Genomic DNA, 14,284 nt, shown 5'->3' on the forward strand with positions numbered 1-14,284 from the left:
CATCATGCTCCTTGATGATAGAAATTTGGGATGAATTTCCTGATCTTTCTTTTTTGCCATCTATAGGTTTAGGAAATGTGCTTTTTTTTTTCCCCCTTAGAGGAAAAACCATAAAGATAGGTTATAAACCTCAGGTCCCTACTGAAGATTTCTATTTCATCTAAGTAGAGCAGGGGATGTTTAGAGCAGTAGATTCAGAGGAGGAGGTTATTTGGGTCTTTTCATAGGTCTGCTTTGTTTCCAATTGCCTTGAGAAAAGAGAGGCAGAAAATTTGGAGGAAGGGACCTGGGGATGCTTTCAGCTGTCAGTCACAGGCGGTGTTCCAGTTGGTGTATTTGGGGAATAACTGAGCCCAGGAAGTGCCTTGTGAGAGCCCTGGCTGTCTCCAGACTGACAGGGCTGGGATCAGTGTCACCCAGGCTCCTCCAGTATTGGCCAGTGGTGCTCCAGGAGCCGGGACGGCCCTGTGTCCGGCCCTCCTCCCCCTCAGCTGGCACGGACCGTCTGGGAGTGCTCACCCCACACGGCCTATGTCATGGTTGCCACTCATCTTCCAGCCTCCCGGGAGGCTGGAAGCTCTGTCCAGGAGATTCTTAACTGTACTCTTACATCTAACCCCTTCCCAGCCTCCAGGAGGGGGCATTCTGGGCTTGTGACAGCTGGAGCTATCTGCATGTACAAGGTTGGGAGCAGCCACCCTTGGCCTCTCCCTGAAATCAAGACAAACAATGTTTGCACTCATAGTTCAGCAGAACTTATTTGGGCATGACCTCACTGGCCAGCGTTCAGCTCCTCAGGGAAGACACCCCAGAGCTTCATCCTCTTCCCAGTTAATCAGGTGCTGGGACTAGTCTCTCCTCCTGGCCAGCCTCTTGATCCTGGTCTGACTGGCTGCTGTGTGGGTTTGGTTTCCTGCCTCTCTGTTCTGTAGCTCAGGGGCCACTAAGAGTGTCCTTCGGAGTCTACCTTTGGGGCTCACTGTTGCCTTTGTTGGAGCCTAGCACCCTCTCATCTCTGGCTCAGCCTCTTCCAGCAAGTACACACTTGCTTTTTGCAAATAGGACATGTGTCCACACTCCTGCATTCCAAGTGGGGCTGAATCGTTTGCTGTGAACAGACTTGGTTTTTGGCTATAGGTCATCGTGAGCCCATAGCTCGAGAAGGGCATGTGCTCCAGGAACACATGCTTCTTCAGAATATCTGGGCATAAACTCTCTGTTTTTAGTTTCAGGCATTCCCTGAATCTTCCATCTCTCCATCCATTCAGTAAGCATTTCCCAATCCCTTCTAGGTGAGGGTGGTGGTGGCACAGGGACAATAAGATTCAGTAACTTGCTCTCAGCAGCACATTCTTGGGTAGGGGGACAGGGCTGAGGGGTGATGCTCATCTGTGCTGCAGATGGGTAGGTGTGCTGAAAGAGGCATCCCGGCCTTCTCTGTCTCCATTACTCTACCTCCACCAGGGAAAGGAAACTCAAAGGATGGATGGGTGAAGGGCCAGCCGCAGCTCCATCATGGTTGGGCTGGTGTCTGAGGCCCAGCAGCCTGTCCTCGCAGAGCTCCCTCCCACGGCAGGCTCTGCACCTTCTCCGGGCCAGCCTCACACTGGGCTGGGCCTTCAGAAGGAGGCTGCTCGGCTCTGCCCTGTGGGAAAACCCCATTCTCATGAAGTTTCATATGAAAGCACCAGTCTCTGTGGATCTAGATTCTACAGAATCTCCACCTCCTCTAAATAGCGTGATGCACCCTCTTGTAGGATTTTGGCAAATGAGCTGTGATAATGGTTCACTGGGCTTGGTGTACAGAGGCTGCTGCCCCAGGTTCAGACCTATTCATGCTGTTGGGATCTCACCATCCTCTGCATGACAGCTGATCCTGTCTGTCTAGTTGGGAAGAACTTAAACTCCACCCCCTACCCCTGCCCAAGAACATTTGGGCCATTATTGAGCTTGGATGCAGGTGGTGGAAGTCCATTGAGAATAGGAGCAACCTGATGTTGTTTGGCTGGAAGTCATCACTGGGCCTCCGGTATTTGCATTCCCTGACCTGGTGTGTCTGGAGGACTGATGAGGTGTGAGAATGTGGGTGCGTGCTGATACTGTTGGGGGCTGATGTTTGTTGGCCACCTGTGCACACATGATGTGCTCTGAGAGATTCATTCCAGCCTGAGGGTCTCATGGTTAGCGGCGCCAAGAGACAAACCCCGGCCCTGCACACGTGGCCCTACAGCCTGTGGTCCCTCCACGGTCCCTCACAAACTCCAAGCTCCTCTCCTTTTTTGTGGATGAATCCCAGACATTGTCATTCAAGTTGGGAAAATAAAAACTCCCAAACCGAAATGTGCACAGACACTTGAGAAATAAAAATAGAATCCTTGAACACTTCTTCGCTGCACTTCAAGGACGCCTTGAAAGTTCAGTTCCCGTTTAGGGATGGGTTCATGCTGGGTTGTCATTAACCCCAATTAACTCTTAACCCCTGGCACCCTGGAATGAGGACAGCCCTGTAATCTAGGCGCTCATTGTCTTTGTCACTTGAGATAGCCTCCAGATCTGTCCAGAGCTCAGCTACACCATCCGCACATCCCCACCTTTGCCTGAACCAGCAGCCCTGAGCCCTGCAATGGCCAGGACCTCATATTCCACAGTCGGCCCCTGGGGACCCCTGCGTGTTTAGGATAGATCAGATAGTATGTCACCATTCCACTTCCTGAGACTTGTTACTTTGTCATTCCTGCTAAGTTAATAGGGAAATCAAGCCCCCTACCCTACCCCAAACCCTAGACCAGGAAGGCTCTGAGTGGATCCGCTTGCCTTTTGTGTTGACACTGGCAGCTGATGGGTGGCATGCAGAGGCAGCTGCTAATGGCTGGATCCTGGTCTCTTGGAAGCTCCATCTTGCTGCGCTGTGGGAGCCACAAACAGATGAGCCCAAAGCCCTCATTTTTAGAGGAACTAAATAAATCAGGCATTCTAGGAACTAGCCATCTAGCAGGTCCCCCGGCCCCCCACCTCGTCCATATTCATAGTAGCGCCAGCCAAGCAGAGTGTCACTTCCTTCTTTCTCCAGCCTCAGGAGCCAGAGAACACCACAGAAGCATCACCTTTGTGCTTTCGCTGGCCACTGCTGGCTTCCTGGACTGTTTGGCCTTCGTCCCCCCGGGATGCTGCCCCTTGGCTTCTGTCTAGGTTGGGGGACAGAGCCTCGAGAGAGCCTCCCTGGCTGGGTGGACAGTCACCTGGCTGTCTGCTTCTCTGCTAGTTTTCCTCACTGTCCCTGGTTGCAGGAGGTAATTGGTGTATCAGTCTTTGTCCCGTGGACTGGCTCAGAGGTTCTTAGGACATTTGTTCTGTATGGTGGCTGTCCCTTTCCTCCATGAACAGCAGGCATGTGTTCTCTCTCTCTCTCTCTCTCTCTCTCTATCTCTATCTCTCTCCCCCCCCCTCCCTCCCCCTCCACCCTTCCCCGCTCTTGCTCCTTTTTGAGGAGGGTGAGATGGACTAGGGGTCTTGTTGCATTTTCCCCAAGTTTAAGTTCTAATTAGAAGCTGCAGTCCACTGCACCTCTTCCCAGCAGAAAGGATGACAGCAAACAGGATCTGGGGCTTTAATTTTGTCTTGTGAGAGAAGAACTGGTGGAGTGGCTAGTTTATGACTGGCAACTGTGGATCCACGGTCTCCCAGAGGGAGGCATGGGAAGAGTCACTTCTTTGAAGACCTTTAGGTTTGTTTTTTTTTTCTTTGACCTTTATGTTCTTGACATTAGGTTTCTTCTAAGACATCACCCCTCCTGGGGGCCAGGCAGGTACACGGAGTGGTCACAGCCCCTTCACAGTGGTCCAAGCCCCTTCTTTGCTCGGTTCCCAGGAGACGAGGCTGATAGAAGGCAGCCAAGAGCCCCGGGCTCTTCGCGGAGGGGCCTTTTCCCCTTATTAGAGCTGAATATCATTGTCTCCTGAAACCAGGGGGTCCGCTCAGAGCAAATGCTATTTCAATTTGCTCTTTCTAAACCAAAGCATGTTGATTTCACAACAGTTTGAGGAAGAAAGGCTTTTTCCTGACACAGTGAACCGCTCTCGGGCAGAGCGGGTGACTTGCCTACCTGTGCGCTTTGCCAGCTCAGACGCTGCCCGCAGCAGGAGGGACAGGTAGAGGGTACAAGGCAAGTCAGCAAGACTGGGGTTGCCCCACCCTTCCTCCACCAAATTCACTGTATTCTGCAGGTGCTCATTGAGCATCTCACATGCGCCAAGCCTTCCTGGGTGTTGTGGCGAACAAGAATGCAATCCCTGCCATCATGCAGCTCATACTCCATGGGGTGAGGGGGCATGTACAAAATCAACCCATGAGAAAGGAGCAACTCAGAACCTACCAGGATTAGGTAATATGGTACCAACTGTATTTGGTGATCCAATCAAGAGCCCCAGGAAGGAGCACTGTGCAGAGACTTTACCCAAGCAGAGCTTCGAAGGAGACTGGAGTAAGGGAGGTAGAAAGCGAAACTCTGTGCCAGCAGGTGGAATCACAAGGGTAAAGGCATGAGGCTGAGCAGCAGTGTGATGTGGAGAGAGGAGGTGTTGGGGAGACAGCTAACAGGATGCAGCGTGCAGAGATCGCTGTGGTCAGAAGGATGGGGTCAGGAGACTCCTACTCCCCCTCCGCCACTTTCTTACACACCTCCCTGGTCCCTGAGGCCCCTCATCACTAAAATGAGGCATCGTCACCTGCCTGGTGGCCTCACAGATGGCCAAGAACATGACACAAAACTGCACTTGTGAGCATGGGGTCCTGCAGCATTGGACGGTTATGTTCCCCCAGGACAGCGAGGACGTGAGGCCATGGTTGACAGGACCAGCAGCAGGAAGACAGGGTTGGGGTGGATGTGACGAAACAGAAGACAGCCACGTGCAGGAGGGATCGACAACAAGAAGGGGAGTGACAAGCTCACTGAGCCAAGGAGGGCAGGGGGTGGGACCCAGAGACTCTGTCGACCTGTTGTCCCGCTGGAGTTTAGTTTAGGCTCAGCAGCAGCTTTAGGTTTCCATGTTGTTTCTCTGACCAGCTAACCCTGCAGAGAAATTTGGGAAATGGGAAATGGGCGTTGAGCGTTTTTGTGCTCCCGTGTCGACCCACGGGCTCCTGCTTCCCCATTCTGTATCCTCGACGCAGGGCGTAGCCTGCAGCCAAGGGCTCGTTTTCTGGCTGAAGCAAGGTGGAGTGGCATTGGAGGGAACCTTTGCTCTGTGAGCGTGGTGGGCTGTGGGCTTAAAGCTCGAGAAGATGGAGGCAGGTAGTGAGTGTGCCTCCCCCTCAGCAGCTCAGACTCAAGACTTTCTGGGGGAAAGTTCCATTCTCTTAAGTAGCAGGTGTTTCTCCCATTCTGCAGTTGGTGACTGGCTGCTCACACAGCACCCAAGAGTCAAGTGGCAGCTTGAGTTAGGGGGTAAGCCTTCGGCTTCCCAATGCCAGCCACCGTGTGGACATGCACCTCTGCCCTTGGGGAACTCAGCAAAGCCACCATTCTATCCCGGGAATGCCCACATACAGCCCTCACCCCCCTTTCCCACATCTCTCAGACTGATTTTGAGGAGGGGATTCCCTTCCTGCCTCAGGCAGGCAGAGGGCTGGGACCCTATTCCCTTGTCCTTGGGTCTCATTTCTGGCAGAAATGTGCCTCCTCCTATCCTCCGGGGCTTGTGGGGTTGGGACAGCCCTACAGTGGGGGGGCACTGTGGGAACACGGATGGGCGGGAGCTGCAGCCGCTGCCCATGCGGAGCCAGTGAGGGCTCCTGGAAGAAGCACGAATGATTCCAGGGAGGAGAAGTGGAAGAGAACAATTGGGTACAGGAGATTGGGAGTGGGATTGGTAGCAGAACTTCGGCCAACAGAAATAGAGCTTGCCAAGCAAAGGCCCAGTGGTAAGAAGGCTTTGGGCAATGTCAGGAACTCACAGGCCAGGGCTGCTGGAGAGTAGGTTCTGGGGGGTGCTGTCTTCAAGGGCAGGGTTGAAAAAGGTGGCTGGAACCAGGTCATGGGCCAGTGGACTTTGTCATTTCTGAAGTGACAAGCCTTTGAGAATTAAACAAGAAAGACACAGGTTGGAGGCTGGGGCGGTGTGTGGGAAACAACACTGTGACCAGCTGGCTCTGGGCCCAGGAAAGAGAGGACAGGGGCAAAGGGAGCAGGACAGAGCCCCCATGGCACAGTCCTGAACCTTCCCCAGCTCTTGGCCTACCTGATTGCTCTCACCTGAGGTATCTCTTTCTCTGTCGATGTTCCCCTGAGTGACCCCAGCACAGCCCCAGCCAGGCAAGGTCAGGAGCCCATGCTGTGTGCTCCATTTCCCCTCCAGCATCGTAAGAAATGTATTTCTGTGGTTTTAAGCCACCAGGTTACTGCAGTCACAGATACTAGTACAGAGAGTGAGAAAGGAGTCCGAGGTGGTTGGGAGTTCAGAGCCAGAGCAGCTGGAGGTGAGCAGTGTGCCTAACCTGCCTGGGATACAGGAGAGAAGCAGCTGGATGGCACTGTAGACGCCGCGTTAAGTTCGGAGTGCCACCAGGACACTGTAAAAGCTGTGCCCAGGCCTTGCTGGCGGTGCCTTAGCAATGTGAGCTGCCTTGTGTCCACCAAGACTGGCAAGGTTGCCATGGGGCCTTTGGTGCACATTTAAACTCACTGACCCGAGAAGAGACCTGAGCGGCCCCATTTGCACCCTCCCGGGTCTGTCTCAGACATCATTCATTCCCAGTGACCAATTTGAAGATTGCATTAGAAACCAAAGAATCGTTCCTTACTTCTCTTTTTTTTTCCGGAACCCGTTTGGCTGCACAGTTGCTGTCCCTGCCTCCTGTAATGAGTTGGGCTCCAAGAGTCCTTGAACAGAGGCTGAGTCTGAACTGATCAATGGCATTTGGGGGTTGGACCATTGCTCAGGAGCCAGCTAATTTATAATGTCATATAGGCTAGACGAGAAGACCCAAGAGGATAGGCTGTCTCTTGGCTTTTTATCTCTTCTTTTTGAAAAAGGAAAGGGAAAACAGAAGGTGCCACGCTTGGCTGTTCAGCATTCAAAGATGAACTCCATCCCCGCTAGACCATGGGAACATGGGGGCTGTTTCTCCTCCCATGCCCCCTTTCTTCCCAGAGACCTGGCAGCCGCACCGCGGCGTCCTTTCCGGCTCTGGATGCTGGCCCCTGCGGGCGCCGAGTCTGGCTCTAACTAATTTGCAGAGGACACCTGTTCCTTAATTAGCCCCAGCCTGTGCTGTGTGTCTTGGTCTGGGCTCCCTCCAGTGTGTGAGCTAGCAGCCGTGCAAGGGCTGCTGTTTGGCAGTGTGTGCGCGTTTGCTCTGACCAGGCAGGCCCTGCACTTCCCGCTTCTGGAGTGATGTGGTCAGTCTGCACTCCTGAGCATTAAAACTATATTCCGGCCACCGTCCCACTGTGGGTGTCATAGCTGTTGCCTGAATATTCCAAAAGAGCCCTCCGCTGCCAGTCCCCACTGCCATCCCTAGAACAGGACATGGGAGGGCCAAGCAGGTGTGGAGACTCCTGAGCCCCTCTCCACTCCTGTTCCCCACCACTCAGATGGCATCTCACATACACTTCTTACTCGACCTTTCTCAGATGTGCTTGTGTGGTTAGTGTCTTTAAAAAGAGGGAAGTTCTTGGGGGGTTGGATGCCACCCCTACAGGGTTTTATAAAATGTGTCCTCTTGTGTGAAAGATCTTGGTAAACAGCTGCTGGGGAGGAGGATGAAGATGGATCTGGAATCTGGAAAAGGACCTGGCAGGCTACTAGAGTAGCAGGATTCCCTGCCTCCCTTCAGGGCTGATTCTGCTGTATCACCACCCACCCCCCAACCCCCAGCCTTGGTTTTACATAGTAGAACCTTCTGAAAACTGTCTTTAGGCTTCAAAGATGAGCTCCAACCTCCCACATACGCTGCCCCTAAGAAACCATCCAGCGTGCACAGTGGGCATGCAGATTGGAGGAGAAGCACCCACACTTGCCCACACATCAGGAGTCCAGTTTCGAGCAAGCCACGGTAATTTGGAAACATCTGTGGCAAGTGGCTGTGTATGTATTCTTCCCTAAGACCTCTTCCTCTCTAACCCTTCAAGAAAGAAATCTGTCGAAGTTTCCCTAAAGTGGTTCTTTTCCTAAAGGCAGGCTGATGGTGCTACGTGCTGGCCTGCTGTATGGAGCTGCTGACTCTGCCTCACTGAGTCTGGCCTGCAGGGCATCCGGTCTCCCCTGCCCCTCTTCTCTACACACACACACACACACACACCCCGCCCCCAGCACCCCTAGCTTAATGGCGCTTCCCCTCCTCATTAAAGGATTGCTAGTTCCAGGCCCCCAGCAGAAAGCCAGTTCCAGAAGCCTCCCAGCCCTGGAGCCTGCCTGGAGGCCTTGGCCCCCAGCTAATTAGAGCCTTCTCCTTAAGCGGTGCTTTAGTCTTTGGTGTCATCCTCACAGTGATAATGGACTTGGATAAGAGATCACAGCTTCTCCCACTTCCCACTCTCCTTGTGGATGGGGGCAGGGGAGGAATGGGCACAGCCTGCCTGTCACCCTATCACGGGAGAGCCAGGGAGTGGGGGACTGGCCGCCAAGCTGAGCAGCTGCGATGCCTCCTCCCCAGATCACAGGGCCAGAGCCCGACTCCCCATAGTGGGCCCTGCTCCCCACATTCAGGCCTCCGCCGCCTGCTGCACCTCTGGCGAGTGTCATCAGCATTAACGTGATAAAATGGCGCAGTGTAAATGTTAATAAGGTCTGTTGCCTCTGCTGCTTCCGAGTGGCAGATTGGAAATGGTACCATCATCGTAACGCCAACCAGCAGCTTTTAATTTCTCTGCTCCCTGAGCAGCCAGTTTGGCATGAAAATCCTAACCTTCTCTTAGCCCCCAGCCCAGCTCTGCTGTGCCAGGTTCACCCCCATATTCCTTTGCAGAGAGGGTTCAGATTCCCCACAGACTGGTTTTCTAAGATAGGGTTTGAATCTTTATTTTCCCTAAGTAAACAGTTTTTCCTGTTCTCCAAAGGGAAGAGCCCTGAGCCCCAAACTCAGCTCCCACTTTTCCTGGCTGCAGCCCTTTCTCTTCTTGGTTCAGGATAGTCCTCTGAGAGGTTTGCCCTGGAAGCCTAGAGCTGCTGGCTCTCCAGGCCTACCCTCCTCAAGTCCTAAACATTGCTGATTAACGACATCCCGACCGATCCTCTCTGAACGCTGGAGCACAGCAGTGATCTCTCCACTGGAGCACAGCAGTGATCTCTCCACTGCCCTGTGTTGTCGGGGCGCTGGGCGCGCCTGGGTTCCTCTTAGATCCTCATCTTCTTGCTGATTACCTCCTAATTGGGGCTCGTGACCAGCTCTGTGCCGGGCCTGGGAACCCTCAGCACTTGGTGAAGAGAAGTAGCAGGCGATGTCCCTGGGGTGTTGACTGGGCCTGGCCCAGAAAGTTGTCTCAGGACCAGGGGCATGAGGAGCAGCTACGAAGCACGGCTTTGGATTTCTCCTGCACCCCAGGGAGCTCCCCACATGATGTTGTTTGCCCCTGGGGAGCCTCTGCCAGTCAAGGTTCACAGCACAGTTAGGACCGGCCCCCGCGGGCAGAGGCTGCGTGGATGGCGTGTTCTCCCCACACACGTGGTGTGTGCTGTGTACGCCCAGCCCCGGCACCCCCTCACCCTTGTTTCTGTCACCCAGGCTGTCTTCACTCTTCTCCTTGGACCCTTCACCTTCTTTGACGTCCAGAAGACCAAGTACCTGCAGATCCTGACCTCCCTGATGAGATGGGTTGGTGAGTGAGAGATGTCTCGAGTCTGCCCTTTGTCCCCTGGTCCCTTCCTCACCTTTTCCAAGACGGCTGTGTGCGCTCACGGCGTAGCTAGAATGTGGCGGGGGTTCCGTGGATTCCCGAAAGCCAAGAGGGGCAGGGGCTCTGTCTGCTTTTTTTACTGCAGTGAAGATCACATAGTGTGCATGGAGCCAGAGCTAGGCCCAACTGTCTTCACACGCCCCTACCCCCCTCCCCACCCCCGCTGGGCCAGCTGACCCCTGAAGGCCCGGGTCGGGCTCTGCTTTGCCTTCTTGTGGGTGCCCCGTGTGGCACAGCCATAAAACCCAGCGGGCTGTAGCAACCGCCTCCGCGTTCCTGGCCGGTGGGGCATGAAGAGACACCCTCTCCACAATGCCTTCTGACTGCCTGATGCCCTACTGAGCCAGAGCACCGTCATCCTCAGGGGTGTTTGGGGGGGTCTCTCCGCCTAAAGCAGGTTTGTGGTAGGGAGCCCATTCATTCTGCCGCACTGTCCCAGAAGGTTCCGGCTGCTGAGACCCCTAGGCCCAGGACAGGAGGGTACGGGGTCCCTATTGGCCAGCACATGCTCTGGGATCATTTGTATTCCGTGTTTGGGTCTAAAAGCAAAGAATACCATTGCTGTTCTGGTTGAGAGGCTGGCAGAGGGAGTCTGCCCAGTTTCCAGCCCCTCGCCGGCCCCAGCACAGAGGTTCCTGAGGAGCCCGGGGTTGGGACGCCTCCCTCCTGGCCCTCTTCTCTACCTCCCTTTGCCTTTGCATCTGCCCCATCATTGCCCCTCATCAGGATTCAGCGCGCACCTTGCTCCTCCACACCAGCACTCAGCACTAGATCATGACGAGCACAGCTTCTGATAAAAATGATTTCCGGCTTTTCTGGCACATCCTGCTCAGGATTACAGAAGCCCAGTATAAGGAGCCGCTGCATCACGGGGTTCCTGGCATCTTCAGTCGGGAGGGACCATGGCGGCCATCCAGTGTAGTCCTCACCCCACAAGGGCAGGCTCCACGGGCACGCGCACGGGGTGGCCCCTGCTCCGCTCTGAAGGGATGTTGTTGGCACTGGAAGTCCTGTCTTGTCTTGAGCCCGACTTGGCAGCCTGTGACTTCTTTCCACCTTGGTCCTTCCTTGCAAGGAATTAAGAGCAAGACTGAGTCATCTGCTTAGTTAGCTTTTGGGGCCTCTGTAACATGATAAACCTGTCCTTCCTCACCCAGCCAAGTGGAGGGAGCAGGAGGTCATTTGTCCAATGCCCGGATGGAGCAGGATTCCTGGTCTACCCCACTCAGCTGGTCCAATCCTATATGCACCTACGCGGTGCTGTTTGCAAATTTTATTCACATGTATCAAAGCCCCAGGTTAAAGTAATACGACCACCTGGGAAAAAACGAGAACTCATTACTTAGAACACGAAGATCACACTGACATCAACAGAAAAGGTGCTGCAGTGGAGCCCCTTTGGGTGCCAGGATGACTTACATTCCCAGGTTGGGATCAGCAGGGCTCACAATCCCTGCTGTCCATCCTTCTCCTTATAAGTCTGCTTATAAAAAGTAGGTGAAAGCCCTTGTGACCTTCAGAAGGAAAAGTTTTCTCAGTAAAGCAGCACTCAGAGAAAAATACGCTCCCTCGTCTCCTCCTGGCCCCCCTCTTGTCACTATTCCTCTGCTCCCAACAGCCAGTCCCCACAGTCCTGAGAGCCTTGCCCCTCCCCCACTCGGGACAGCTGTCCTTGACCTGCCACATCAGAAGTCCTCACGGGGAGGGCAGGAGCAGGGTGGGGAGAGGTGGAGGGCTCCTGTGCGTTAGCAGGCATGATGGATCCCCTCGTCAGCCCACGAGAGGGGTGCCCAGATCATGACGGTTAATAGTTTCTGTGAATCCCTGAGCTTGTTGAGGTGGAGCGTGACCGAGTCCTCGCGTTGGGTGAGCAGTACATTCATTAAAAGGGGGAGATTGTTAAGGGGGGGGAGGAGGCTGGTGGTGAATAAAGAGTGATTGTCTCAGGACAGGGTAGGAGATGCCCCCAGACTCAGCTTCCACCTGCAGAGAAGGCACTGAGCTTCCAGTGGGCAGGCCCCCGGGGGCCTCAAGAGCATCTCAGAGCACCCCTTGCCCCCTCTCCTCTCAGAGTAGTACCATCCTGCTCCCTTGTGACCCCATATTGCCTCCCCTTTTCCCAACCAGAGTCCCCTTGTGCAGGCCAGCAAGGCTAGTTAGCCCCGGGGACTGCAGTGTGGACTGTGTCTACCTCCCTGAGGCTCTTAGGAATTGCGAGGTGGCCCCTTGCAGTGCAGCAGAGCGAGGTGGCAGTGGCCTTGGGAGGGGTGACAGCAGCAAGGGCCTGAGGAGAGAACAGCACGTGAAGGTCACCCACGCTCATGTTTTCACATGGTGACACTGTTGTCACTGCAAGTCGTCTGCCTCATTTCTCCCTTCGGTCTGAGAGAGAATCAAATGACACTGGCCTCTCCACACACCAGTTCTCCAGAGTGTTCTGGGTGACCATGCAGCTGTAGTCATTCTTCTCCCAGACAGGTTCAGACCCTGCCCTTGGAAAGCTAACCTCTCTGTGACACAAAGCCCTCTGAAGCAAAAGAAAAAATGCCCAGTTGAATAAACTCTGGACTGTAGGTAAGCCCAGGGTTTAGTCCCAGCCAGGGGCATCAGAGCCACCTGGGCCGTTTCCTCCGTGGGTCTGGTGGGAGGGATTTCCCTCATCCTGGCCCCACGTAGCCTGAGCAGCTACACAGCACTGGGAGCCAAGGACGGTGCCAGGGGACAGGGATGGAGGAGTCCCAGGGAGCTGCCAAGCACCAGCCAACAAGCAGCCCTGCTGCAGGAAGGACCAGGGTCTGCCCACAGTACGTTTGCGAGGGAGGTCTCTCCCCAGAGAGGTTCTTCTAGAACCTTCCAAAGCAGCGAGCACCAAAGCCCGTTTGTCCTCTCAAGTCTGCGCCAAGTTGTCAATTTGCAACAAACTCCTTTTCATCTTGCTTCTGAGAAGCAGCTGTGTGGCCGTGTCCCCCCCTGACCCTCCCTCCTTTCCCACACTCCCGCACACCCTACCCCTTCCTTCTCCCCAGATTAGGGCCCAGACTGTCCAAGAGAGCCGAGCGGGAGCGCAGGGTGGCAATAAGCCGACTTGGGTTCTAGGAAGACAAAAGGGAAGAATGAGCACCAAAGGGACCGGAAAATCATAAATAAATGTGCTGAGCCGGAAACTTTCTTGTGCTTAATTAGGAATTTGTTCTGCCATCTGTTGAAATGAGGCTGGGGAAGGCTGCAGGAGCCCCTCCCCGAGCAGGGCCCCGGAGCTCGGGACTCGCCAAGCAGCCTTTAGGTTGGTGCTCGTGGCCACCTCGGTGCGCTCCTTCGGTTATTAGCGCCTCATGCTGCCAGAATGGGCCTTTGCAAATAGCCACCTGTCCAGGAAACTGTCGAAACGTGTATGACAAGTGCCAGTGTTAATGTATCTCTCTTGGTCCCCAAATAAATTCTGGGCAGACCAGGCTGGTCAGCTTGGGAGACCCAGACACCAGGTGCCTCTGAGTTGACAAGTACACGGTGGGTTCCAGGTGCCGTCGGCAGGTGAGACCATTGTTGAGGCTTTAGCAGACTTCCTGAGCAGCCGTCCTTTCTGTCCTGTCACTCATCCCTGGGCTAGTGGCAGGCTCCTGAGCCCAGGGCTTTTGGTTCTGGCGCCTCCTCCCAGTGTTCTCTTCCACGTGGTCTCAGTGTTCACCAGCGGCTGAGCCTGCCTCAGCCAGGTTCCTTATCCGGCAGCAGCCAAGGCAAGACTCCTCACCACAGAGCAGCCCTGAAGTTAAAATGGGATCCGAGGCCGTATGGCAAGGGCTGTTAGCACTGTACCCGGCCCTGGGTCAGCATTCAGGTAGTAGCCACAATATGCAGCCCCGCCGTCATCATCTCTGTTGGCCGGTACATCCTGGGGGTGGCCTCAGCAGGAGCCCCCCTTGGGGCTGGCCGTGAGATCAGGGACGTTTGCGAGGGAGGTGGCCCAGGCCACCTCCAGAAGGAGCTATGGCTCTGGCAGTGAGATCTTGAAGCATCGCCAGTTGGCTCTGTCAGCCTTCTCTCTGCCCCACCTCCCAGGGCTGGTCCCCAGGGCACCCGGCACCCCCAGCAGCCTCTACCCTCACCACCTTCCAGGAAGCTTGAGCCAAAGGGAAATGAGAAGCAGGTGCATCTCGCAGAACAGCCTGGGGCTTCCTCTTTAGTTCCCGGTTCTCATTCTGTAAGTGGTCAATAGGCCGGGGACACTCAGGAGAGACACAGGCCCCGTAGCTGTGGCCACAGAGCCTGAGCCTCAGACCACTAAGCAAACAACTGTAGACTGCCCCCACCTGGGCTGCCTCACAGGGAGCCCTTCGACAGGAGGGGCTGAAACCGCGTCATTACTTCACCCCTGTTACCAGCTTCTGCAGCACA

General features: G+C 54.8%; 1 protein-coding gene across 4 annotated transcripts in view; it reads left to right on the forward strand.

Annotated features, from left to right (window-relative positions):
- Positions 1 to 14,284, forward strand: part of TMEM104 (transmembrane protein 104) — a 58,385-nt gene that overhangs the window by 28,865 nt on the left and 15,236 nt on the right. For all 4 annotated transcript variants that reach the window (XM_055325688.1, XM_055325704.1, XM_055325696.1 and 1 more), the window contains one exon: positions 9,721 to 9,814. In XM_055325688.1, the coding sequence (XP_055181663.1) occupies positions 9,721 to 9,814 (94 nt within the window). The remainder of the gene's footprint in view (positions 1 to 9,720; positions 9,815 to 14,284) is intronic.

Source organism: Nyctereutes procyonoides, unplaced genomic scaffold (assembly GCF_905146905.1).
Source record: "Nyctereutes procyonoides isolate TBG_1078 unplaced genomic scaffold, NYPRO_anot_genome, whole genome shotgun sequence".
Classification (NCBI taxonomy): Eukaryota; Metazoa; Chordata; class Mammalia; order Carnivora; family Canidae; genus Nyctereutes; species Nyctereutes procyonoides.